General features: G+C 38.5%; 2 protein-coding genes across 5 annotated transcripts in view; one reads left to right on the top strand and one right to left on the bottom strand.

Moving 5' to 3' along the window:
- Nucleotides 1-7520, bottom strand: part of LOC129721766 (serine/threonine-protein phosphatase 6 regulatory subunit 3) — a 30833-nt gene extending 23313 nt beyond the window's left edge. For 3 of the 4 annotated variants that reach the window (XM_055674690.1, XM_055674689.1, XM_055674688.1), the window contains exon 1: nt 6620-7520. The gene's annotated coding sequence lies outside the window, so the exon portion shown is untranslated. The remainder of the gene's footprint in view (nt 1-6619) is intronic. The other variant, XM_055674687.1, reaches the window with a different exon arrangement.
- Nucleotides 7521-8965: 1445 nt separating this feature from the next.
- On the top strand, nt 8966-9927 carry LOC129722904 (vacuolar protein sorting-associated protein 29). The gene is made up of 2 exons (XM_055676749.1): nt 8966-9131; nt 9212-9927. Exon 2 carries the CDS (start codon nt 9290-9292, stop codon nt 9836-9838), a length of 549 nt encoding a protein of 182 aa, XP_055532724.1. The 5' UTR covers nt 8966-9131; nt 9212-9289; the 3' UTR covers nt 9839-9927.
- Nucleotides 9928-24568: the final 14641 nt, after the last annotated feature.

Below are 24568 nucleotides of genomic sequence, written 5' to 3' on the forward strand. Positions count from 1 at the left end.
CGAAGAAGGTGAAACTCGATGAAGCAACAGCTCCGCAAAAAAAAAAAAATTATATGAGCTGAGCTCTCAGGTTCAGCGTTGCAAAACCGGCAATTGTCGATTGGGATTTACTTTAAACGATAAAGAGCAGGACAGTGTACAGTAAGGAGTCCTGTGATGATGCGTAGTTCACTACGAGTTAAACTAGGTAGCCATTTGGTAAACGTAAGGTTGGGGTAGATAAATTGTTTAGCTTGTCTGCAGCCTTGGGCATGTTGCCAATGAGATGCTATTTCTAGCTTTTCACATGTACTTAGTTTGCCTAAATGGCGGATGGAGAGGTGAAGGTACCCAGAAACGGTTCAGGTCCAATGATTTCCTTTGATTCTGCAGTAACCGGGTACCCAAAGTAGCATAACTTTGTGGAGGCGGGAAAGTTCTCTGAGTGTTGCAATGCACTCCCAGACTAGTCTGGAAATACATGTGGCAGACTTTAATGCCAGTAGTGCAGCGGCCAGCCTGACTGTCTGGAAAATTCCGCATTTGCGCATTAGACATATCGTAGCACAGATGTATATTGCGTATACCTCTGCTGGAGAGACGGTTGGCCACTTACCCAAAGAGTTAGTGGTCTTCATACCTGGTCCGTAGATCTCTGATCTAGTTTGGGATCCAGTTTTTGAGCCTTCATGGATGGCTCAACGGATCGTTGTATTTCTTCGCAGCCTTTTTGCGCCAAGCTCTGGCTTCTTCTTCACAAGGAGATGTAGATAAAGTAAGCTGAGCATGACATTGATGCAGTCGGTGTTGCGCGTAGGACACTGGTAACTGAAAGATAGGCCAATCGTTGAGCTCTGGTAAATTCGCCTGAACCGCTGTTTCATTCACTTCAGGCTACCATACGAGAGCTGCGTAGGTCTGGTCTGGCCGAACAGTAAGCCCAGATAGCTGGGCTCGAGGTAGGATGCTGGCCTAACAAGCCAGTCGTCTTAGGTTCGAGTCTCGACTCGGGAGAGACTGTTAGTGCCAATAGGAGCGTAGCGCTAGCCCCAAAATTGTCCTGCACACTTTACAGTTGGCTGCGAAGTCTGTGTATAATAAAACAGAAGGTCGAGTTCCGAAACAGAATGAAGCACCAAGGTTTTGCTTTGCTTTCTTAAATTAATTTGACTTCAGAAAGATTTTACTTCAACATATTTATTTTTCCTGTTTTTCGATAATCTTTTCACAATAACTTATAAATGAATAGAGGAAACATTCTTGTTAGTTATTTTGCGGAGTTTTCAAAATAATTCAAGCACATTTTTAACCTCTAATAGAGATAATTTTTCGATCTCTAATGATAGCCGTTTCTGGGAATTTTAAACTTTATTTTATTTTATTTAGGGATCCATTTTTAGATTTCTTATCTTAATCATTACCCATTTTCTGGTATTCAAACGCATTTCTAGAGTCGAGTCTTGAATTTATTTTATATTGATGTTGTTAATTTCTTGCAGGTTTTAATACGATTTCATCGTACTTTGAAACAATTTTTGCCTCGTCCAATAAAAAACTTGTTTTGTGTTTTTCTGATCCCGCTTTCTGGATTCCAGAATTTTTCACAAAATCATAGGTATTTACTATAACTTGAATTTATTATTTTTACGATACCATTCAACTTTTTTTTTAAACCATTTTTGCTATTTCTGACTTCAAATTACAATCTGATTTCTGACGGTTTTCTTATTTCATAAATTTTGAATTGAACGTAAAATCATTTTCGGTGCTTCTGGTCTTTGGACATGGCAGTTCTATGAAATCATTTTCTGACATTTTTTGCAACATAAGATTCAAATGTTATTTTTGACGTGGGACTACTTTATTGTTTTCTATACTGGGACGCATTCTATAAAGTTGGAATTGAAACTGGCAAATGGTCCGTCAGATTTCAAACGGTTATTACAAAACCACATTATGGATAGCAATAAATGTTGTTAGATAAATAGAATGTTGGAAAATTTGGAAATATGCTAGTTATCATTATCGTTTCATCAATACTCAGCGGTGAAAATTGATAAAAAGTTGCAAGGACGAATTTACGAGAACAATGAACCAATCATATGCAAGCATTCCTAGAACAGACGACATGAATAGACACCAACCATTCCCTGTGATATTCTCTGTAACATTTTCAAAAAAAAAAAAAAAAAAAAACGGAGTCTTCCTGTCCCAACAGGCCGATTTTTGTTTGCTTCCATATCCTTAGATTGATTTGATGTTTCGAAGGTAGGATTTTGGAAAAATTTGAAACAACCCCATTTCTCGAACAATTTCTTATCATGTTGTTAGAGTGTAATAAAAACTGATGTCTTAAAAGAAAAGTTGGATGGTATTTTTTTACATTTAACTTTTTAAAAAAACGTACATTACCTGCCTTCGTAATACAGTAAAAGTAATTGTTGGCAAATAAAAAAACTTGTCAAGCAAAAAACAAAAAAGAATCTTTTTAAACTTTGCCTTCGCTTTAATTATTGATTGCTACGATTTTTTGCTATAACTAGTTGATAATTTTGTTCCACAAAACTTCTTATGTTTCTCTATTAGTGAACTTAACCGTTACGGCGTCGAAAATATTTTCAGACAAAGATTCATGCATTTTTTTTCCTGTAGGAGACTGAACCACTGCGACCATTGATAGTAGATCTATTGTGGTATAGGTTCATATAATTATTTTGATTTAATCAGATTTGAATAAGACAACCCTATTTGTTATGATAACGTAAGTATTTTTGGATTTGGTTTTTGAGGAAATAAAGTTAATTCAGATTCAGACGCATTACAAGAAATTCTGGATAGAAGCATCAACAACAACGATTCATTTATACCTTGTCAAATAAATGTTTGCACAAAAAAAAACACTGCAGCCACAGAAATTCTTTCGAGGGCAAGGTAAAAGTATAACAAACCGTCACTAACCAAAAAGCGGAAGCTACTGAATTGTTGTACAGTGAAGATGGTCATTTAATCCCAAATAGTCATCTATATGTGGTTCTTTGTGCAACTTCACTAGCTGACATCCATCACGGAGGAGCAACTACGCAATACGCGGGCGAAGCTCGAATTCAACCTAAATTGTTAATGCAAGGATCAGGGTGCTCTGCATTTTTTACGCGATGAGTGGAAAATCATATATTATGTTTTGGCTGAATTTAACGAAAGACTATTCCCATTAAAATATTTTTCTGTCTCAATATTATTTAGGACTCAGTGAGTACTGATACAAGGGTAGAACAAATCATCCGCAAAAAGTCGTGATGTACCACGAAGTTAAAGGTTCCCAAGATCATTTATGAACAACAAGAATAATAAAGGCCCAACGTTACTCCCTTGATGAACACCACCATGGGGCGTGGAGGTCTGAAAATTGTGTTTTTGCGTTACGTAATTCATGGATGTCGCCTTACTTTTTTTCCAACCAAAAATTGCATTTAGTTTTTTTTAGCAATATTCAGAGAGAGAGATATATATGCGAAGAGAATGTTGTGAGCCAAACGAACATGTCAAAACCCAAACGAGCCAAACGAACAAGAAAGGTAACATATTGAGAGGTACTCTTTCTCTCTCTCTCTCTCTGAGTATCTCTAATTTTTTCTATAGACTATCTGACCGAATCTTTTTAACCTCACTTTTCTGGCAGTTAGTGGTAACTTTGTTTACGTTTTGGACTCAGTCCTTTTTTCTGATTGTGCATCCGTGTGTGTAGTGGAAATGTAGTTCAATTTCTATTTGTTTTTAGTGTACTGGCACCTCATCTACAACATTTAAAGGGCATTTTGGTCAAAATTTGAATGATCTGCTATAATTGAGAACAAAACTGCATCACCCGGAGGTAAACAAAGTTACCAGTAGCTGTCAAACTCAGGTGCGTGACATCACCGTGCGATGGTCTATACATTAGAATGACAGGAGCTTTTGAGTATGTTCTCAAAACATGCCTTTTCAGATTTTTGGCGTGGGACTACGTCTTTGTTTACTATACTGGAATGCATTCTGTAAAATTGAAAATGAAACTGGCAAATGTTGCGTCAGATTTCAAACGATAATAACAGCATAACCACATGATGGATAGCAATAACTAATATGTGGTTGGATACATAAAATGTGTAACAAATTTGTGATATGATAGTTATCACTCTAATTTCATTGTTAAGTGGTAAAATGGATAAAAAGTTTCAATGACAAATTCAGGCAAATAATGAACAAATAACATGCGAAAATTTCTAGCAGAGACGACGTGAATGGACACCATCCGTTCCCTGTGCTTCCATGAGCTTAGACCAATATGATGTCTCGAAGGTAAAAATTTCCCTAAAAGTTTAAAACAATCCCCATCCTTGAAAAATTTCTAGACCTGCTTTCAGAACCTAATATAAACTGATGTCTTGAAAGAAAACATGCCGGTAGAAGCAACAGTACCAGTGGAGGAGAGAGCCGCAGGTCTCTCGTCGTCTATGATTGCAGCGGTACTCTTATATTCGTACATTTCAGCGACACACTTCTATTCGTACTGCAGCGGTACTATTCGTATTGAAATGGTACACTTTTGTTCGTACATTTCTATTCGTGTGCAATCGAGAAAAAACTGCAATGCTGCTGTTGATGGTGATTGAAAGTTTATCTCATAAATATGATTACCATAAATACACAACAAGAATTGTACATTTTTGCAACGGATATTTATTTAATTTTATCTTCGATATTCACTAAATATTCGTGACCGGATAGTATCAAAAGAGTAAATTCCTAAATATGCATATTTATAGAAGAGTAAGAGCCTGCGAATCCTTGTGATTTTTTTGTTTATTTACTTAGATTCATTCAGATTTTTTTTTTCATTTCAAAATTGTTAGATGATATATTATTCTAAGCTTTACCATAATCAACGTACATTGGCTGTCTTCGTAACACAGCGAATGTAGTTGTAGGCAAATGAAAAATTGTCAAGCAAAAACAAAAATGGAATTGTTGATTGCTACGATTTCTTGCTGGAACTGGTTAATTTTTTTTTTTGAATATCTTCTTATGTTTGCCAATTAAAGTACCTTTGTAAGGGCTTCCGTATTATTTTGAAAGTAAGATTCATAATATAGATTTGATTTAATCAGAGAAGATAAAACCGTTCATTATGATTACGTAAGTATTATTGGATTTGGTTTTTGAGGATAGAGTTAATTCTGCCTTTGACGCATTATGAAAAATTCTCGGTTCTTCTTCAACAAGCACGATATGCTTGTGCCTTGTCAAATACATGTTGTTTGCACGAAAAAATACTACAGGCATAATATCGTCAGATATAAACGATATGCTTTCGAGTGTTGTTGAATATATTTCAAAAACTGATTTCCAGGGGAGGCTTAAAATAAAAATACGAACAGTCGCTGAGCAAACACATTGATTTTGTCTACAGACTCGGTATATTTTGTAACAAAAAATCCCCTAATTACAGTGTTTAGTCCGACGACACCATTTCATACAACCCTAGGGCTGTATACCTTGTAGTATTTTTGCAGTGATTACTTTTTTAGACACATGAATCAGCATTTCCTTTGCCTGTGTATCATTGGGATGGTATTATACTTGTTCAAGGTAATTATTTTGAACTTGAATTAATTTTATAAGGCTTAATGTTATCCATGAACAATGTTCCCCTTTTCTTTGAGTAAAAGATCTGATGCAATCAGCTAGAAAATTATTGTAGGTTGTGATAAGTGTATAGAGTGTTTCGTTAACATCACATGTAATTTGAAAATCATTCAAATTTTGAGAAAATCGGTCTTGGAGGTTCGCACGAACCTCGTAGAGTACTCTTGCCAATTATAGCTGTCTGGAGAGATATTATTTTCATTCAATTCATTTTCAACTGTATATCGGCCTGACTCTTTTTGAATTTAGAATTCAGTGTGAGAAAAGGGTCAAAGGGGGAGGGATTCCGAAATATAAGCTCACACATAATAGTCTCTCTGACATCGAACGACCTAATTCTACTAAGATTCGAACTCATAAGGCTACGCAATTCCCCGTTTGTCTAACTATTAAAATTATTTAAAAAATCAATAACGGTTTGCATCTCAATGGTAATCTTGTAACGTATTTCCCGGAAAATTGCTCGAACTGACAAGCACAATTCTGTGCACCTTAAAAATAATTTGCATTAGCATCAATTACTACACTAACGGGATATTTGGGTTTATTAAAGAATCAAAAGTCATATATTAAATTTTTAATTATTATAAAACGGGTTCTGTAGATCAGAAGATTGCTAGTTCGACTTCTGGCAGGATCGACACCAAAACATTTTACTTATACACAATTTTTTTTATATGAAAATCCATTTCGAAATTTTGAAAAGAGATAAAAAACTAACAATAAAAAAACTTTTTTTAAAGAAAGTCATTCAAGCAAATCCCTATTTTCGAGAACCATTGTAAATAAATCTATCGCTCAAAAGACAAAGTAAAATTTACAGAGAACCTTGACTTTTTTTCGCACGAGTGAAATGTGTATGTGGAACAATCCTTTGGTAATCGTGCAGCTTAACTTTAATCAGCGTGACATCTTGATTGCATGACTCATTTTAAACTAGACGTCTTAGACTTACCTTCAAAGGATCACAGATAGCACTAAAAAGGAAAACCTAAAACGCCACTAACAAAATCGGCTGTTCCTTCACGCTGCTGGGAATTTCTGGCTTTCTCCGCAGCAGAGTTTATTTAGACTTCGTGCTCTTCGCAATCGTTCATTCGGCTGGGGTTCCTTTGTTACTATCTCCGCTAGTTTAATTCCACTCCAGGAATTATGAGGTCTTCATTAATTTTTTTTAACAATTTTTAATTGCAATTTCCAATGGCAATTGATTCAACTTAAAGCACACTATACTCCTGTTTCTTCGATTTCACCCAGAAGCATTCAACGCAGCTACGAATCGGAGAAAGGCTTGCAATAAATTTTTCCTCTTCCGGATAGTTATGTTATTAGGTGTAAATAGGAAAACCCACCCGAGATCTTGCAATCACAGACTATTCCTTTGTTGTAACTATCGCCTGCACTTCGATTCTAGTGATGAAAATCAGTGAAAATGATACCACACTCTCGAATTTTCATACATTTCTATTCTATTGATTCGGTTATCGCGGAGGAAAAAACTTTTCACCTTCTGCTGCTCTATTTGAAGCGATGAAACCCTTTTTTTGCCTTTCCTTCTTGCACACGCACACCGCAATATCGATTTGCAACTTTTTTTTTTTGTTTTTGCGATTTATGGCAATTGGAAATAAAGATCCACAGAAGAAAACTTAAGCTCGCGGGTGGAAAAACTGTCCCCGACCGCGGAAAACGATAAACTACGACGGATTTTTCCTGCACGCAACTAGATTGAATTTTTTCCACACTGTACCTGGTTATTCGTCTTTTTGAAGGCTTATTTTCCCCCTGAATGATTGGTCTTCTTTTCTCTCTAATTGGTACTGTCGGTTTCGCTGATGGCTGCTGCCTTGCTTCACGCACACTAGTAACGGAACGGAATGAATTGACATGACAGGCATGCATCAGTTTTCCGAACTTTTGGCCGAGAATGCCACACTGAACGAAAAATAATAATCGACACAAATTGAAAATATTTTGTTCTCTATTCAAAGAAATTAGAAAAAGTTAAAATAAAACGAAAACTTTTTCATAAAAATAATAAAGATAGCTATATTATGTTGTTCACATGATGAATATTTGTTATAAACAAGGAGATATATGATAGAACATAAAAACAAAAGACGATCTCGAGGTACGACACTGGCCTGACAAGCCAGTCGTCGTGAGTTCGAGTCTCGGCTCGGAAAAGACTGTTTTCCTGTACACTAAACAATCGGCTGCGAAGTTTGTATATGAATAAACAGAAGGTCGAGTTCCGCATCGGAATGTAGCACCAAGGCTTTGCTTTCCCGAAAAAAAATAACATTAAAACAACCTTAGAAGTTACTGTAATTGTACATAGTTATACCATAATATAACTATGTTTTTTATTGTAAATACAATAATTTTACATTAAATATCATTGTCCAGAACAATAAAAAACATGGTTTTTGCCATTTTTACCATAAAAAGGAGGGGTTGTTATGTATCTTAACAGCATTTTTCCCATATATTCAGAAGTCACTGACAATGTTTTTAATGGTAAAATTATTGTCGGTGGAAAATTCAACAACAACAAACGTTGTTAAAGCATGGTAATGACAAAAATCGTTTGCAGGCTTGCAGTAAAAATACAATGTTTTTATGGTTACAATAAAAAACATTGTCCATTCACTGTTCTCACCGCAAAATACATGGAATTTTTTTACGGGTTGCTTTAAAAACAAATCTATTGAATTATTGTTACTACAACAACATCTCTTATCATTTAAGAAAGAGAGGGTCTGAGACAACAAAATAGAGTTCGAAACTGCTATAGTAACTTTTTATCTTCGAATTATATTCTGTTTTAGAAAATGTGTTGATTTTGAAACCCTCTCATGTACATGCTCTCACAATGAAAGAAAATAGAAAAACAGAGAAAAATAGACCAACGAAATGCAATAATTTACAGTTTGGAGAAAACTAAACCAACTTTACCCAACTATACGTTTACAAGTGTGCTTTGGTGAAAAGTCACTTATCTCACCGAACGAACCTCTTAATTTATCACATATTTTTCTAAAAAATATGTGTGCAATATTACAAAGACGGAGAAAAATGTGTTGGCTCTTCTTAGCAAACTTTTATTAAAATTTGCATCAATTTAAATAGGTGGTGTGAATTTGAAGAAGTTTTGAAAATTATATTCACACATAATGTTCCCGAATTTGTCAAACCGCATGGGCAGAAATTTTTACTACAATCTTTTACGCGCTAACAGCACCATCTAGCAACAAATTGGTAAAACCGACTGAAATTCATCGGTTGTCATTCGTTGACACTTGACTGACAGTATTTTATCAACTCGGCAATCTGCTAAATGCACCGTAGATATGGTGTTTCGTTTTTCTCTCATTAAATAAATACCTATAAAGATTTAGTATAATCACAGTTATCGCATTTAGCATTAGTATTAACCTATGGTCCGGAGCAAGCAGTAAGCACAGGTAAAACATATTATTTTGAAACCGTTAGTTTACTTGTAACGTTAATTAATTATTCAACATCTATCCCCTCATCCGAATAGATTTACCCCCAGTTACGCTGTGATAATTGAGTGTCCATTGGTGTTCTCGTCCGTCGTCTTCGATAAATCCTACCAACAATGCTGGTGCTAGTGCTAGGCGATCTGCACATTCCGCAGCGATGCAGCAGCTTGCCGGCCAAGTTTAAAAAGCTGCTGGTCCCGGGCAGAATTCATCATATACTTTGTACTGGCAATCTGTGCAGTAAAGAATCGTTCGACTATCTGAGAACGCTGGCTAATGATGTGCACATCGTTCGTGGTGATTTCGACGAAAACATGAACTATCCCGAGCAGAAGGTTGTAACGGTAGGTCAATTTCGTGTTGGTTTGACACACGGACACCAGGTCGTACCCTGGGGTGATCCTGAAGCGTTGGCCCTCATCCAGCGGCAGCTTGATGTGGATATTTTGATCTCTGGACATACGCATAAGTTCGAAGCGTATGAACATGAGAGTAAGTTCTACATCAACCCCGGTTCGGCAACCGGATCGTACTCGGCGCTCGATTCTGCCGTGATTCCGTCTTTCGTGCTGATGGACATTCAGAGCACCACCGTTGTGACGTACGTGTACCAGCTGGTTGGAGATGATGTTAAGGTGGAACGAATTGAGTATAAGAAGAATTAATACTATCTAAATGTATATACATATAAGAATACCAATGTTATTGAATTTTCCTAATAAGTGAAGGAATAAAAATCGTGTATCATTCATTATTCACAACGGTTTCTTTAGAAATGTTTGGAACGTGCCTCTGTTACTTGATGAAAATAATAATAATGTTCTTAAGCGGCTGCTTAATTTATTGAAGTAACAATCAGATGAAAGATGATAGATGAAAGAGAATCATGATTCGATCTTCCCATTTTTCTTCATTGAGATTTGGTCTATGTAATACCAGGTTACTACGGATATTGGATAGCAAGTAATTGCTAGACTAAACCGCGTTGAATATTCGTTTCAAACGAACATTGCATCTCTATGAAGATAAAAGCATACCTATATGATCAAAAGCGAAATGCCGAACAGCTTGCGTTTCAACCGAGAGAAAGTTGCAGAATTCAGAACATAGCATATGGAATAGAAAGACCAAATTTGCCACAAGAAGAGTTCGCATTGACAAGTGGGTGGGTGTGAGTTCGAATCTAAACAGAATAACAGAATCCAAACTGTTCGGTGTCGGCAAGGATGGAAAAAATCGTGTCGCATAACAATCATTCGGGTATCATTTCTGAACTTGCTATTCATAAGCTTTCAATCCCAGCAAACCATCGCTAATAAAAGTTACACATTCTCACGCATGTAAGAGACAACTTATAGCAAAGAAATATATGGTAGCTTTCTTTGATGATTTTGTTTCAGTATTGCCTGCTTTAGGTGGAGCGAGCAACATATAGCGAGTGTTTCACGAAATAATCGTAAACGATTGCACTCGAGCGATCGCAACGATTCTTTCAAATGTTGGTTGCTTGCAGGCGTAATTCGGCTACTCCACGTCGTGCTTTCACCGTGATGATTCTTAGTGATTTTAAATATCACATGCTAATGCTACCATTTCCGTAAGCATTGATGATACCTACTTGCTCCGGGAAGCAAACAGTTGAACGCAATCTAACGATCATTTGGATTCATAAATTTGTATCACTGGCGATAATATCTCAAAGATTCTCGCGATACCGTTGAATGCAAGTGAACTTGGATACAATAAATATCGTGTTTGTATCATTCAGTCTCCTTCTATGGTATTCGGAACTCTTATAAGCGAAAAACAATCAGCAGCGTTTCTATGGAAAACTTGTGCACGATTGGAAACAATTGAACTATATATGATGAATCAAAGAACACATGTGCATGAAATATTGCTAGTAAGTAAAAAAAAGTATGAGGGTGGTATTCAAGACACGACCGCATGACGTTGACTACCGCATTCTTATAAAAAAAAAATATTCCATTGAAGCAAATAGTAGAGGGAATTGCAACGCTTCATCTACAAAACTTCTGTAACAAAATTTCGAGGCACCAAAAGGTACCAGTTGCCGATTATTCTCGTTTACTGGTAGTCCGTCCAGAATTCCAGCCATTTTAGTATTTTGCAGTAGCTATTTATTACTAACAGCCACCAGCATAACAGGTGAAACCGGCACGAGATGACCGGTACTATTTTGTTTTTCCTCCTTTTAGCTGCTAACACCGAGCGTCCGTATGTATCCGGTACGGTTTAATAATGAAACTGATGGGGTGAAATGTTCGAACGATACGTTTAATACCAAGGCTTCGTCAGATAATTAGAAAGAAGGAGGGGCTACATAGATGATGGAATGGTAAAGACAAATGTTTCTCGAAAGCTGCGCCGGCCGCTGTCGTAATATTAACACCAACACAAACATGCATTTTTGCAAGGTTTTTTCCGCTAGCAGCAGCATTTGGTAAAACAGAAAATTCAATTAGCCGCTTCTGTACCAAAATTTCGAGGCACCAAAAGGTGCCAGTTGCCGATTATAGTTTCCTGGTTAGTCCGTCCAGAATTCCAGCCATTTTAGTGTTTTGCAGTAGCCATTTACTACTAATGCCACCAGCATTACGGGTGAAACCGGCACGAGATGAGCGGTACTCTTTTGTATTTCCTCCTTTCAGCTGCTATCATCTAGCGTCCGCATGTCACTGGTGCGGTTTTGGAATCAGAATGATTGGGCGCCGGCCGCTGTCGTAAAATTAACACCAACAAAAAGATGCATATTTGCAAGGTTTTTTCCGCTAGCAGCAGCATAAACATCGGAAACAGAAAGTGACAACAACAATAACAACAAAGTCAGATCGATTGTATCCGTTAGTGTCGACTGTGCTTGGGAAGAGAGGTAGTGATTGGCTGCGCGGTATGATTTAGACAATCGATATTAATTACCAATTTTTCAATAGTGTATCTCAAACAATATTTTGTTTTTGTTACATAAATTTAACCGTAAAAAAATTTCTGATCGATTGATGCCAAAACCTCGAAAACCTGATTATAGATGACTGCAAAATAAGCGCTCAAAACCTGACCACTTTTCTCTGGTTTTCCCTGGTTGAATTACTAGATTTTCAAATTCAGGGGCCTAACTTCGATATAGACGTTAGTCAACGTCAATAAGGGTGAGAAGAAAGACTAACTCTCAATATTGATCGAAGTGCGAAATACATGTAGCAGACACCTGGGCGATATCACAAAAGATCAATGTTTCTGTTCGCAGTGAGTGGTCCATACAGGAACGCAAAAACATGATATGGAGATCGATTTTAACACTCATGTTGTCGGTTGTTGTTAAGGAGGAACTATATCGGTTGGCAAGTCTTGAAAACCAGAAGAAGATCGACAGCTCGGATTGGGCGGCCCTGATTATAGTCCTTCGGAAGCCCAAAAGAATGGTTTGAATATGCTAAGATCTTTCGACAGGCTTGAATACTGTGCTTGAACCAAACTGCTTGAAGATATGTACAAGAAGATGGCTGACTGCAGAGCTGCCAGATTTTATTTTGAACGGGTGCATACCCGTAAAAAAATCTGTATTTTTCTGTATTTTGTTCGTGTGTCTACAAGTGCTCTGGTTTGGGGTAACTGGGCTTGGCATCCAACCTTAAACTTCGCCTGAAACCGTAAAAAGGTTGGGTGAAATTCCTGAAAGAAAACTCAGGTCTATAACCGTGTTTTTTTTTTTTTTTTGCTAGAAAGGCAATAGAATCCGGTATTTTTGTTCCAAAGTTTTCCCGCTTAGCCAAATGTCGAATGTCTAGAAGAAATCAAACAAAAGGAATTTCCCGCTTAGTAAATGCCAGACGCCCAGCAGAACTCGAACAACTACGCTTGACGCCTGGGTTAGAATCCCAACGCCGACATGGGTGTCGATGGTTGTGGGGTGGAGTGATCCACCCACAACCAACCCAACTGGTCTAGGTTTAGTCCTAGCCGACACCGGGAGATTTTCTGAGGTGAAAAATCTCTGGGATCACGCATTCCATCGCATGAGGAAGTAAAGCCGTTGGCACCGGTCCGTTGAACAACGGGTCGTAAGTTAGGGTCCTGGGTGGAGTCGCCTCCACGAGTGGCGGAAGATCAACGGAAAATAAGTAAGAATGAAAAAATCGATTGCTAAAATTCTGTACAAATCTGTATTAAAAATCAAAATTCTGTATGAATTCTGTATTCTGTATCATTTCTGTATCGTGGTCAAAAAATCTGTATAATACAGAAAAATCTGTATACTTGGCAGCTCTGGCTGACTGTCAGTATTTCACCCATAACGATGTGTCCGATGCCTACCTTTAGGTGCAGGTCAATGAATGAAGCCAGTTGAACACCTCTCACTATCAATACGCATAAAGGCCTACACCAGTTTACGAGATTATCACCCGGCATCAAATCAGCCCAGGTGCCTTCAAACAGATTATGGATGCTATGCTCACTGGCCTGGATTACATCTTGGTAGGGATAGCATCCGTTCCGATTTAGCAGGACATGTCCTGATTTTAAGATCCTAATTAAGCATCCTAACTTCTTTTACATATTCTAGCATTTGTCCTGATTTTCTTGGGATACACGCAAAAGTTCAAGCCTTTATCAACCAATGCATTGTGTCCTCTCAAAACGCACAATAATTGCGCTGACTGCGCACAAAATATGTGTGAAATGCATAACGCAACAGTCGTACAATGGACACACTGACAGAGATCAGAAATTTTGGTTTCGGGTGAACGATCAGTTTTGGTGCACTCAGAAAACCGTGGTTCATTTTCGTAAGCTGAGCTGGTGCATATAAACGATGAGTCGTCCTCATAAGCACGGTCTGTAGTCAAATAAGCCATTGGCGATATTTTTTGCCGCAGAAATAACCGACGAGGGTGCCAGTAACGTAGAACCGAATGCGTGTAAATAAAACCAGAGTCATAGGTAAATGCCAAATGTTGTGAACAGATCAAATGGTAGCCTTCATGCGTTACGAACATCTATTTCTGTACCGTTTATCCCAAAACTACTTTCTCTGCTGTCATAGTTTGCTTCACTTTTTTTTGGGACACAATTAATATACCAAATATCACTTAGAATATCACATACCATGTAAAACCCTCAAGAAATCGCTCAAACCTGTCTGACATGCTATCAATAATTGCAGTCAACATTTAGCCGGTTTACTCGAATTAATATAAGATAAGGGTAAACTAACCATTTTTCGGGTGCCAGTGCCAGTGATATAGGTAACGCGGCAAATGTATGGTAGCTGACAGCGATGCTATCCCCGTGGATGAAACAAAGCAAATAAGATAGAGATGCCAGTTAGCTGGCTGAACACCAGTTGATGCTTTATGATTGTAGTGGTTTGAAGCAGCCTAATACATTTAAAATACGCTAGAGCTTCAAATGTGTCATGCCCAAAGCCCAACACATATTCGTTGTACTGGCTTTAATCTTGATCATCAGTTGTGCTATTTTCGCACAATATTGATGTGGTTTCGCAACATATAATTTTTGCGAGTGGAATTTTTGTAAATTTTACTTCTTGTAAAAGTTACTAAGCAACTGTTTCGATTTCGGGTCACTTCGACCAAATGTTTTCTTCAGTTGGATCTTAGTGAAGTGACGAGAGAAATTTTCTAGGTGTTGAAACCGTTGAAAATTTGGTAATTTTTAAGTAACGAAACAGTCCCGCATTTCAACAGAATATCCGGCTCAGAAATACGTCTCGCGATAACATTTCACAGTCGAAACTTGACCTCTCTCTTTGTTGGACACAGACTTTGCAGCCAACTATCAGTATACAGGACAATTGTTAGAGGTTTCGAATCTAGAACGAATGGCATGTTAGGACAATATCGTACCTCCAAACCAGGTAGGAGGTCTTAGACTTAGATCAAATTAGTACCGAAAAAAGGTGTCCTGATTTCCAACTTCCCTACATCTTGGTAAGCAGCCGAACCCAATTAGAACACCAACGAAACCTTCATCGAGTCTTCGATCACCTTCAAGATTTTGGGTACACGGTGCTTATAGAAAAATGCAGTTTCAACATGCGCCATGGGAAATATCTTGGCCGAATACTGGACGCGGACGGCGTCAGATCTGATCCGGATATATATTGGCGGTAATTATCAACATGCCACCTCCGCACGACGTCCCTACAATGCGATCGTACCTGGGAGCCATTTATTATTATGGGAAGTATGTGAAAGAGATGCGTTCTCTTAGGCTGCCTGATAAAAACCGCGACCAACTTGTGGTCGCCCAGTTGTCGGAAATCATTCGATCCGTTCCGAGAACTCCAGCGATCACCTCTACTACTAAAAAACGACCCAACCCATGGACCACGGCATAGCAGACGCAACATCGGAGAGGTTAGGTCTACCGGGTCTATTACGTGTCCCGCAGCCCGGCAGAAGCCAAACAAATCTATAGTCAGATGGAAAAATATGGCACTGGTGTTCACTGTGACTCGCTTTCAGCCACCCCGGAAACCTTGCGGATCCTTCTTGGAAAATTCGCAAGACATGGTAATCTCAACTCACCAGCAGCGGATTCGAAGTATTCTGTGACGCTCGTATAAAACTGCTTCTTGAGCTACCAAGTCACCTTCTTTCATTTTCACTCCTGCGGTCTTAAGATACCGGACAAGATGCAACGAAATGAGTTCGTTAGAGGTTCCTTGCTTTTTCCGTATTCGTGCCAACTGCTTCTTTAGCAACGTTGGCATGAAATGGATTTTCCACAAAGGTTTCACCTAGAGCCTTCCACATATCAGCGGCCGTTTGCTTCTGGCGAACAACTTTAAAGATTTAATACGCTACGAATCCAATTAGAATTGACTTTGCCTTTCTTGGGTTTGATTCCATTTGGAGAGAGTATCACATGCCGCCGTAGCCAGTTCTGCCGGCAAAGAAGAAACTTCAACTGCATCCAAATGAAGCATGACCCGAAAACGCCAATTTTCGAATTTCGGTCCGGTCAGTTGCTGCATGCGTAACTTTGAATCAGAGCTACTAGATTTAATTTTGAAAAATCTGTATGCACCTCTAAAAAAAATCTGTATTTTTCTGTATTTTGTTCGTGTGCCTACAAGTGCTCGGGTTTTAGATAACTGGGCTTGGAATCCTTCCTTTAACCTCCCCTGAAACCGTAGAAAGGTTTCCGTAAAAATCCTGAAAGAAAACTCGCTAAATGATCGCTGGGGGCGCTATGTTTCGTTTTTCGTATTTTTTCGACTTTGCGGGTTAGATGAGCCGCAGGACAAATGACAATGACAGCTCCTTTTAAGCTTAAAGCATAGCTGGCAGTATGTGACCTACTCGAAAATAGCGAAAATCGTTCGAATCGAGCTGCGCAACGCCACCACAGGTCTATTAACGGTTTTTTTTTCTATGAAAGCAATAATCAATAAGCCGCAAATATTCCACTTTGTACGAAGAAACAGATTTTAAAGCTTGCTCGCACCTTTTCAAATTCCCATTCGAAACAGTCAGACTGCTTGTTAAACCGAGAAAACAAAGCAACAGTATTGTTCTCTTTTTCTCTCATACAAAATTATTCGCAACGAACACTCTGCATTCTGTGAATAAGACCATCCACGAGATAGTTGCGATCAGCTGATTTTAGCAGGGGGGATCAATCTGTCAAACATCGTGTAACCAACATATACGGCAACATGACGTTTCACTTTATAATAATTTAACGCTAACGTAAGAACTAGCACGGTGTTGTTGATATTTGTTTGGTTTTTGCATGCGAAAGACAAGGAAGGAAATATTTTTGCTTTGCCATCACGCACATTTTGACAATTGCATACGAGAGTTCACGTAAGTGCGAACAGCCTTCGAAATCTCTTTCAACGCGAATAACCCGTATAAACGCGAACACAGACGGAACACGACGAGTGATTAGACAAGACACTTATTGCTCTTACAGATATAAAAGGATAATATTAAAATTATCTTTCGTCTACCGGTTTCGGGCTATACATTTCCCATCGACAGGACGAGATCCCATGTCCAACTGGTTAAAATTCTCGTACGTTGTATCGCACACGTCGAAGAGAGTGAGCTGGAGATTACTTTCTCCCCGTTGTCAAGGTGAAGAGAAATGAGTTGATCGGCGCATCGTCATTGTTCATCAATGGTTGTTTAGATGTCGCAATGTACATTGACTCCCAGGCATTGAGGAGACCAATTTTACTGATGCTTTTAATCAGACCCGCGTTATCCCAGTGTATCTCGTGTTGGTTAATCACTGTATATGTTGCTACACTGGATTCACTAGTTTTGTTCGTTTCTACTGCTCTTCTATGCTCTTTGAGCCGCACTTTAATTTTTCTTCGCGTTTGACCGATATATACCGCGTCGCAGTCTTTGCACGGTATTTTGTAAATTCCAGTGTGTTCGTCTTGTGGAACTTTGTCTTTCAGGTTGACCAAAAGTTCACGTAAAGTGTTGACACTTTTATGCACAATATGTATTCCATATCTGCGGAGAGCATGCTTCAATGAATTCGTGATATTACGGTGAAATATTATCCTTTTATATCTGTAAGAGCAATAAGTGTCTTGTCTAATCACTCGTCGTGTTCCGTCTGTGTTCGCGATTAACATGGCGTTTGTTTTGGTTTTTTTCTTTTTGGTCATGAAATTGATCGATGTAAAATATTATAGAATTCGAACGTTTTATTTTATCAAAACTCGAGAAACCGCAAAAAACTTTCATGAATGTGTTGGTGGTGATTTTTCCCCCATTATTGTGCATAGTTACAAACATCATGGACCAGAGTTGATCTGCGATAACGCACACATATATGAAATTTGACAGTAGTGAATCTCCTCTGGATTTTAGTTTGTTTTCAACATTTGACAGCCTCAGATATGTTCAAGAACGCAACTTGGAGGTACATCGAAAAACGTAAAAAACAAACGTAGTCCGATCGGTTGCTCTAGCACCTATTGCAAATGGCAGTCTTTTGAACAACAATAAAATATTACTTTAAATTTTTTTCTCCGACATTAAGAGATTTCGTGTTCGGTTGTATTTTGGTTTTGCAACTTGAACAACAATAACAAACGTACAAGCAGTGAAACGCAGGCCTATGAAAAGACGCCAGATTTTTGAACTGAAAAAGCAATACAGAATCTGTATTACAGAATTACAGAATATTGCCTAAAATACAGATCTTACAGATTTTTTTGTTATACCGACGAACTGAAATCAATTTTAAAGGTAGAATTTGATTCGATTTTCAAAGTTTTGTAAAAAAAACAACATCAGCATTATGTAGGTATCGATGAAGAATACTACGAGGTATACAGCCCTAGGGTTGTATGAAATGGTGACGTGGGACTAAACACTGTAATTAGGGAATTATTTGTTACAAAATATACAGAGCCTGCAGACAGAATCAAGGTGCTTGCTCAGCGACTGTACGTATTTTTATTTTCAGCCTCCCCTGGAAATCATTTTTTTGAAATATATTTAACAACACTCGAAAGAATATCGTATATATTTGGCGATATTAGTATTAGCCTGTAGTATTCTTGTGTGCAAAAAACATGTATTTGACAAGGCACAAGCATATCATTCTTGTTGAAAAAGCACCAAGAATTCCTCGTAATGCGTCAAAGTCAGAATTAACTCTATATCCTCGAAAACCAAATCCAATAATACTTACGTTATTTTAATAAATGGTTTTGTCTTATTTAACTCTGATTAAAACAAATCTATTATATGGTTCTTACTTTCGAAATAATATTGAAGCCCTTACGAAGGTTAATTACTTGGCAAACATAAGAAGATATGTCTAACAAAATTATTAACAAGTTCCAGCAAAAAACCATAACAATCAACAATTCCATTTTTGTTTTTTGCTTGAAAATTTTTTTCATTTACCTACTACTACATTCGCTGTATTACGAAGACTGCTATTACACATACGTTTGTTATGGTAAAGCTTTGAATAATAATATATCATCTAACCATTTTGAAATGTAAAAGGAGATTCTAATGAATCTTAGTAAATAAACCAAAAATTCACAAGCATTCACAGGCGCTTACTCTTCTATACATGTGTTTATGTGGAATTTATTCTTTCGATACTATACGGTCATGATTATTTAGTGAATATCGAAGATAAAATTGAATAAATATCCGTTGCAAAATCTACCACTCTTGTTGAATTATTATGAATTAATGGTAATCATATTTATGAGATAAACTTTCAATCACCATCAACAGCAGCATTGCAGTTTTTCCTCAATTGCACACGAATAGAAATGTACGCACGAAGGTGTACCACTGCAATATGAATAGTACCGCTGCAGTACGAATAGAAGTGTACCGCTGAAATGTACGAATAGAAGAGTACCGCTGCAATCATAGACGACGAGAGACCTGCGGTTCTCTACTCCACTGGTACTGTCGCTTTCACCGGCATGTTTTCTTTCAAGACATCAGTTTTTATGAGGTTTTGATAGCAGGTTTAGAAATTGTTCAAAAATGGAGACTGTTTCAAACTCTTCGGAAAACTTTTACCTTCGAGATATCATTTTAGTTTAAGCTCACCAAAGCAAAGATAATTCGACCTATTGGGACGGGGAGACTGTCAATTTTTATATCGATATTGATACAGAGAATGTCACGGGGAACGGTTGGTGTCCATTCACGTCATCTGTGCTAGGGATGCGTGCATGTAATTGGTTCATTGTTCGCGTAAGTTTCCCTGTAACTTTTTATCAATTTTCACCGTTGAACAGTGAAGTAACAATGATAACTAGCGTTTTACACATTTTATCTATCCAACAACATATTGGTTATTGTTATCCATCATGTGGTTATGTTGTTATTAACGTTTGAAATCTGACGCAACATTTGCCAGTTTCATTTCCAATTTTACAGAATGCATCCCAGTATAGTAAACAAAGACGTAGTCCCACGTCAAAAAATGTAATGTGACTTGAACGAAGCGCGAAAATGAACGTGTCAGGATTTCTATTAGAAATTCGTATTGCAGATTGCATCTGAAACGCGAATTACAGGCAACTTGCAAGCAAAATGCAGATAACGTGCACGCCCGATTGATCGTATACCAGTCAACTAGAGCGAACACGACTGAATGCCTTCGTTAATCGTAGTCTATCGCGTTCACTCTCGTATGCTGGTATACGATAAATCTGACCGTACAAGTTGTTTGCATTTTGCTTGCAAGTTGTCTGTAATTCGCGTTTCAGCGGAAATTTGCAATAAAACAAATTGCAAAGAGGTGCGATTTCACCGATACTGTTGTGAAAATGGCAGCTTTAAGTAATCTCAAAGCGTTCGTGAAATTGGAAAATTTAAACGATTTGATGCGACAAGTCCCCAAATTCGTAACAATAACTGACTGATAAGGGCTGCCCAGCGAATTTCGCACGCTTGAAAAAAAAAACTTTTTGACCGGAAGATTCATTGAAACAAATGACTTAACTTGATCTGCGCTGTTGAACACCATTAGGCGGGATGGTAATTTCAAGTTTCCATTGCAGATCAATTGTGAGAATTTTTTTAAAAAATCCACACTCTTCTGCTTGTTTAGAACGCTTTTTTTAAATATATAGTTGAAACCAGAAAAGGCAAATGATCTCAATTTTAAAAGCTGAAAGATACGTTGCAGACCAAGGAGGAGATACTAATATTAAATTAACGAAAACTTTAAAAAATAAATTTAACAAAAACCTGTATAAACATCACTTAGAGAAGAATGAATTTGTTTGAATATGTTCTGCAAGTAAATTTTCCCCTATCCAACATTCTGAGTTTGCTCGATACAGATTTTTAATACAGATTATTTGGCCCGAGACAGCGTTGATAAACTCGCTCGCAAAAAGCATGCGATACTCCAAGTGGCGTTCTCGCCGCTACCAAAATCTCACACTAGAGATACTCCTGTCGCACTGTTTCTCGTTCTCTTTTACTTTTTTTATTTCACACTACCGAGCGTTGCTGCTTGCGAGTTTTTTCGCACACACTCTCGCTCGTGTACTTTCCCACTCGCGTGTACCTCCCTTTCTCGCGAGCACAACCAGCGGAGGTGATTGTCAAGACCGTCAAGACGCATTATGACGATACGGAGTGACAAGGCACGACGAAGCGGAGTGGCAAAAAGAATATTTCGACGAGTAGGCAGGGATGCCACATATACAGATTTATCAGTACTTATACAGATTTTTTGTGTGTTTTTCATACAGATATCTGTATATACAAATTACATATTTTCTAGAAATAGTACAGAACTATACATTTTTTTTTGGTTTTCATGAGGTCGCGAAATAAACTTTTCGATGTAGGTAGTTGAAAATCGAAAATGAACTCAAATGCTATTGAGCGTGTTGGAGTTTTCATTATATTTATATGTTACGCGTAAACGTGTGCATAAATGAGTCAATGAACAAACTATATTGCGTATTTTTTCTTCTAAGGGATATGTTCAGTGAATATGCAGATTTTTATACAGATTGAAATATCACTGAGGTGATTTCCTGAGATTCGAAATACAGATAAAAATGTGGCATCACTGCGAGTAGGTATTCCGATACCCTACACGTTCAAGCATGCGATTTATCACCCCACTTTCGGCTGTCGGTGCACGATACAAAACTACTTGGCATCAGTTCAGCGATTGACAAACCGCATGCGTGAGTCGGTGAACGAAGCATTTTCGTTTTCGGGCACATTTTTTCAAGCACTCCTTGTCAAGTACTCTTATTCGAGTACTCGCGTACTCGGCGTGAGTAAAAAGATAGAAGAGAATTTGCGAGCGGTTGTTTGCTGGCTGCTGCTCTGGCAAGTGCGTGAATAATAAAGAGTGTCTCGAAGGTGTGTGTGCGAACGACTGGAGAAGCGTAGCACACATCTCATTCTCAAGCAGAAAGGAGTGGCTATGTTATGCTTCTCGCTCGTTTAGCAACGCTGGCCCGAGATACAGATATATAGATATTTTCAAAGAAAAATACAGTTATAAATGTGGCAACCCTGCCCATAACATCTTTCGACTTAACCCTGAACGAACAAAGATGAAATAAGGCAAAACGTCAACGAACAAAGAACAGTTTATTGAAAAATAATCCTGATGGTTCCTGTTTTTTCCACGAGTGCTTTTTAACTTCTCAAGGCCTGTTTGGCTGTGCCTACTTCTAAGCAGCGAAGGAAAAAAATCACCTCTAGCGATTAATGAATACACATAAAACAAGCCTAAAGCAGTTTTATTTGCACAAAATAGAATCCGTACCAAAAAATAGCAAATGTTTGCTTCGTCTAATACCTGCTTAAGATGCGTTGAAATCGTCGTCAATATGCGAAAAACAAAGTATCGGTACTGGTGCACTCTCTTTGCTTTCCTCTTTACGATATATTTCTATTCATTAGTGTACACCACAACACGTGGTTCTCAATGTGCACAACTCGGTAAATGAAGTTATTCGTCTTTGTTACACAGAGGGATCAGAACTTGTTATATCCTTATTCATTTGACTCATGAATATGATTTTTTGTCAGAAAAAGAAAGAAAATGACAGTGTATGCCCTCCTACTCTCGCTAAAACTCAACCGCTGCCGAAGAAGTTCCTTCCCCAACACATTCCCTCTCACCGCACCACACCTCTGCTGCTGTTCAGGCGACATGATATTCCCCTGTTGCTATCCTTTCCTCCCGGCCTATGGAGAGACAAACGCAACGATCGAATCGCTTCTCAGAGCTGATGTAGTCTAGTCATGTGTTTGTTTTCTCCCAGAAACCTATGCACCATATCATCATTTCATTATGGGTTGAGAGGATCCAGCGATGCCAGATGTTTTTGAAAAATGTCTGCAACTGCTCGAAAAACCGGAAAAATGTGCTCGAAATCTGGAAAAAATCTCAAAAAAATTCGCTCGCGCAGGCAAAAGTCTGTAAAAATGCGCACATTTTAAGAAAATCTGCGCAAATATAAGGAGACTCTGACAAAAATCTGCAGAAACCGTGGAAAATCTGCAAATATCTGCAAATCAATTAACACGGACTCCAAACATCTGCGTTTTGCAGACAAATCTGCACATTTGGTATCCCTGTTCAAGTTTAGTCATGGCCTGTACACATCGTGAAGTGTACATGTGATGAATAAACGACGATTGCATCATATTCGTTTCGTTTCCATCACTGCTTCTAAGTGAAAGCACGTAATATAAACTTGAAATTGACGAGCGGGGGTGATTGGGGCGCCAAATCAGTTCTCACCTGCAACTCAAGTCACCCTTCGTCCGCCCCTGACGAGGATTGTGAGCGATGAACAATCTGTGCAGTTGCCTACACAAGATGAGGTTACAGAGGCAATTTGTGAGCTGAAAAACGGTAAGGCCGCTGGAAAGGCTGGTATCCCGGACGAACTTCTGAATGCGTGAAGCAAGCGTTTGTACCATGCGATCCACCAACAAATGGCGGATAACAAATCGGAATCATGCGTGCCGATAGCTTGCGAGACATCAGTCGAGGTTGTCATGTATGTTGGACTGAAGGAGGATGCACTCTCCAACTTTTTTCTCAACATCGCCCTCTAAGGTGCAGTACGAAGAGCAAACGTGCAAAGAACCGGTACGAGCATCACAAAATCTCAATTGCCCCTTGATTTCCGGACGACATTGATATCATCGATATCGACCGTAGGGCCGTGGAGGAGGCCTTCAAGCCTTTTAAGAGGGAAGCAGCGAGATTGGGACTTGTCATTAACTCTGCCAAAAAGTACATGGTATCTGGCAGGCAGTGTGAGAATTCCGGTGGTGTTGGTGCTGAAATGGAAATTGATGGGAAACGATTTGGAGTGATTGATGAATTCGTTTAGCTTAGTGCGCTTGTGACAAGTGACAACGATATGACACGTGAAGTGAAACAACGAGTTGCGGCTGCGAACTGGGACTACGTAACCAGCTAAGGTATTGCAAACTCGCATAAAACCAGCGCTGTATAAAACGCTGATCGATCGAGTGCTCGGAGGTTTTAAGTGTAAAGTCCTGCGATCGATACTTGAGGGTAAATATGATGATGGAGTGTGACGCATGTGCATGAATCACGAGTTGTACCAACTATACAAACATGCTGCTATAGTGAAAGTAATACAGTGTGGCAGGTTAAGTGGTCTGGCCATGTATCCAGAACGCCTAAGAACTGCCAAAATATCTTTAGCAGAGATCCAGGACAGAAGACAGAAGAAGCTGGACAGCTCTAATTCCTTCGGCCCTAGATCGGTAAACGGTCAGTTAAGCACGAGTTGTAACAAATTGTGTCTGAACAAGGTTCCCTACCAAATTTGATTGAGCTGGTTTTAGCCAGGTTGATGGAATCGACATTAT

This window comes from Wyeomyia smithii, chromosome 2, assembly GCF_029784165.1.
Source record: "Wyeomyia smithii strain HCP4-BCI-WySm-NY-G18 chromosome 2, ASM2978416v1, whole genome shotgun sequence".
NCBI classification, from domain to species: Eukaryota; Metazoa; Arthropoda; class Insecta; order Diptera; family Culicidae; genus Wyeomyia; species Wyeomyia smithii.

What these genes read in the sequence shown, in the direction of transcription:
- LOC129722904 (XM_055676749.1), top strand. Translation starts at nt 9,290, where the DNA reads ATGCTGGTGCTAGTGCTAGGCGATCTGCACATTCCGCAGCGATGCAGC.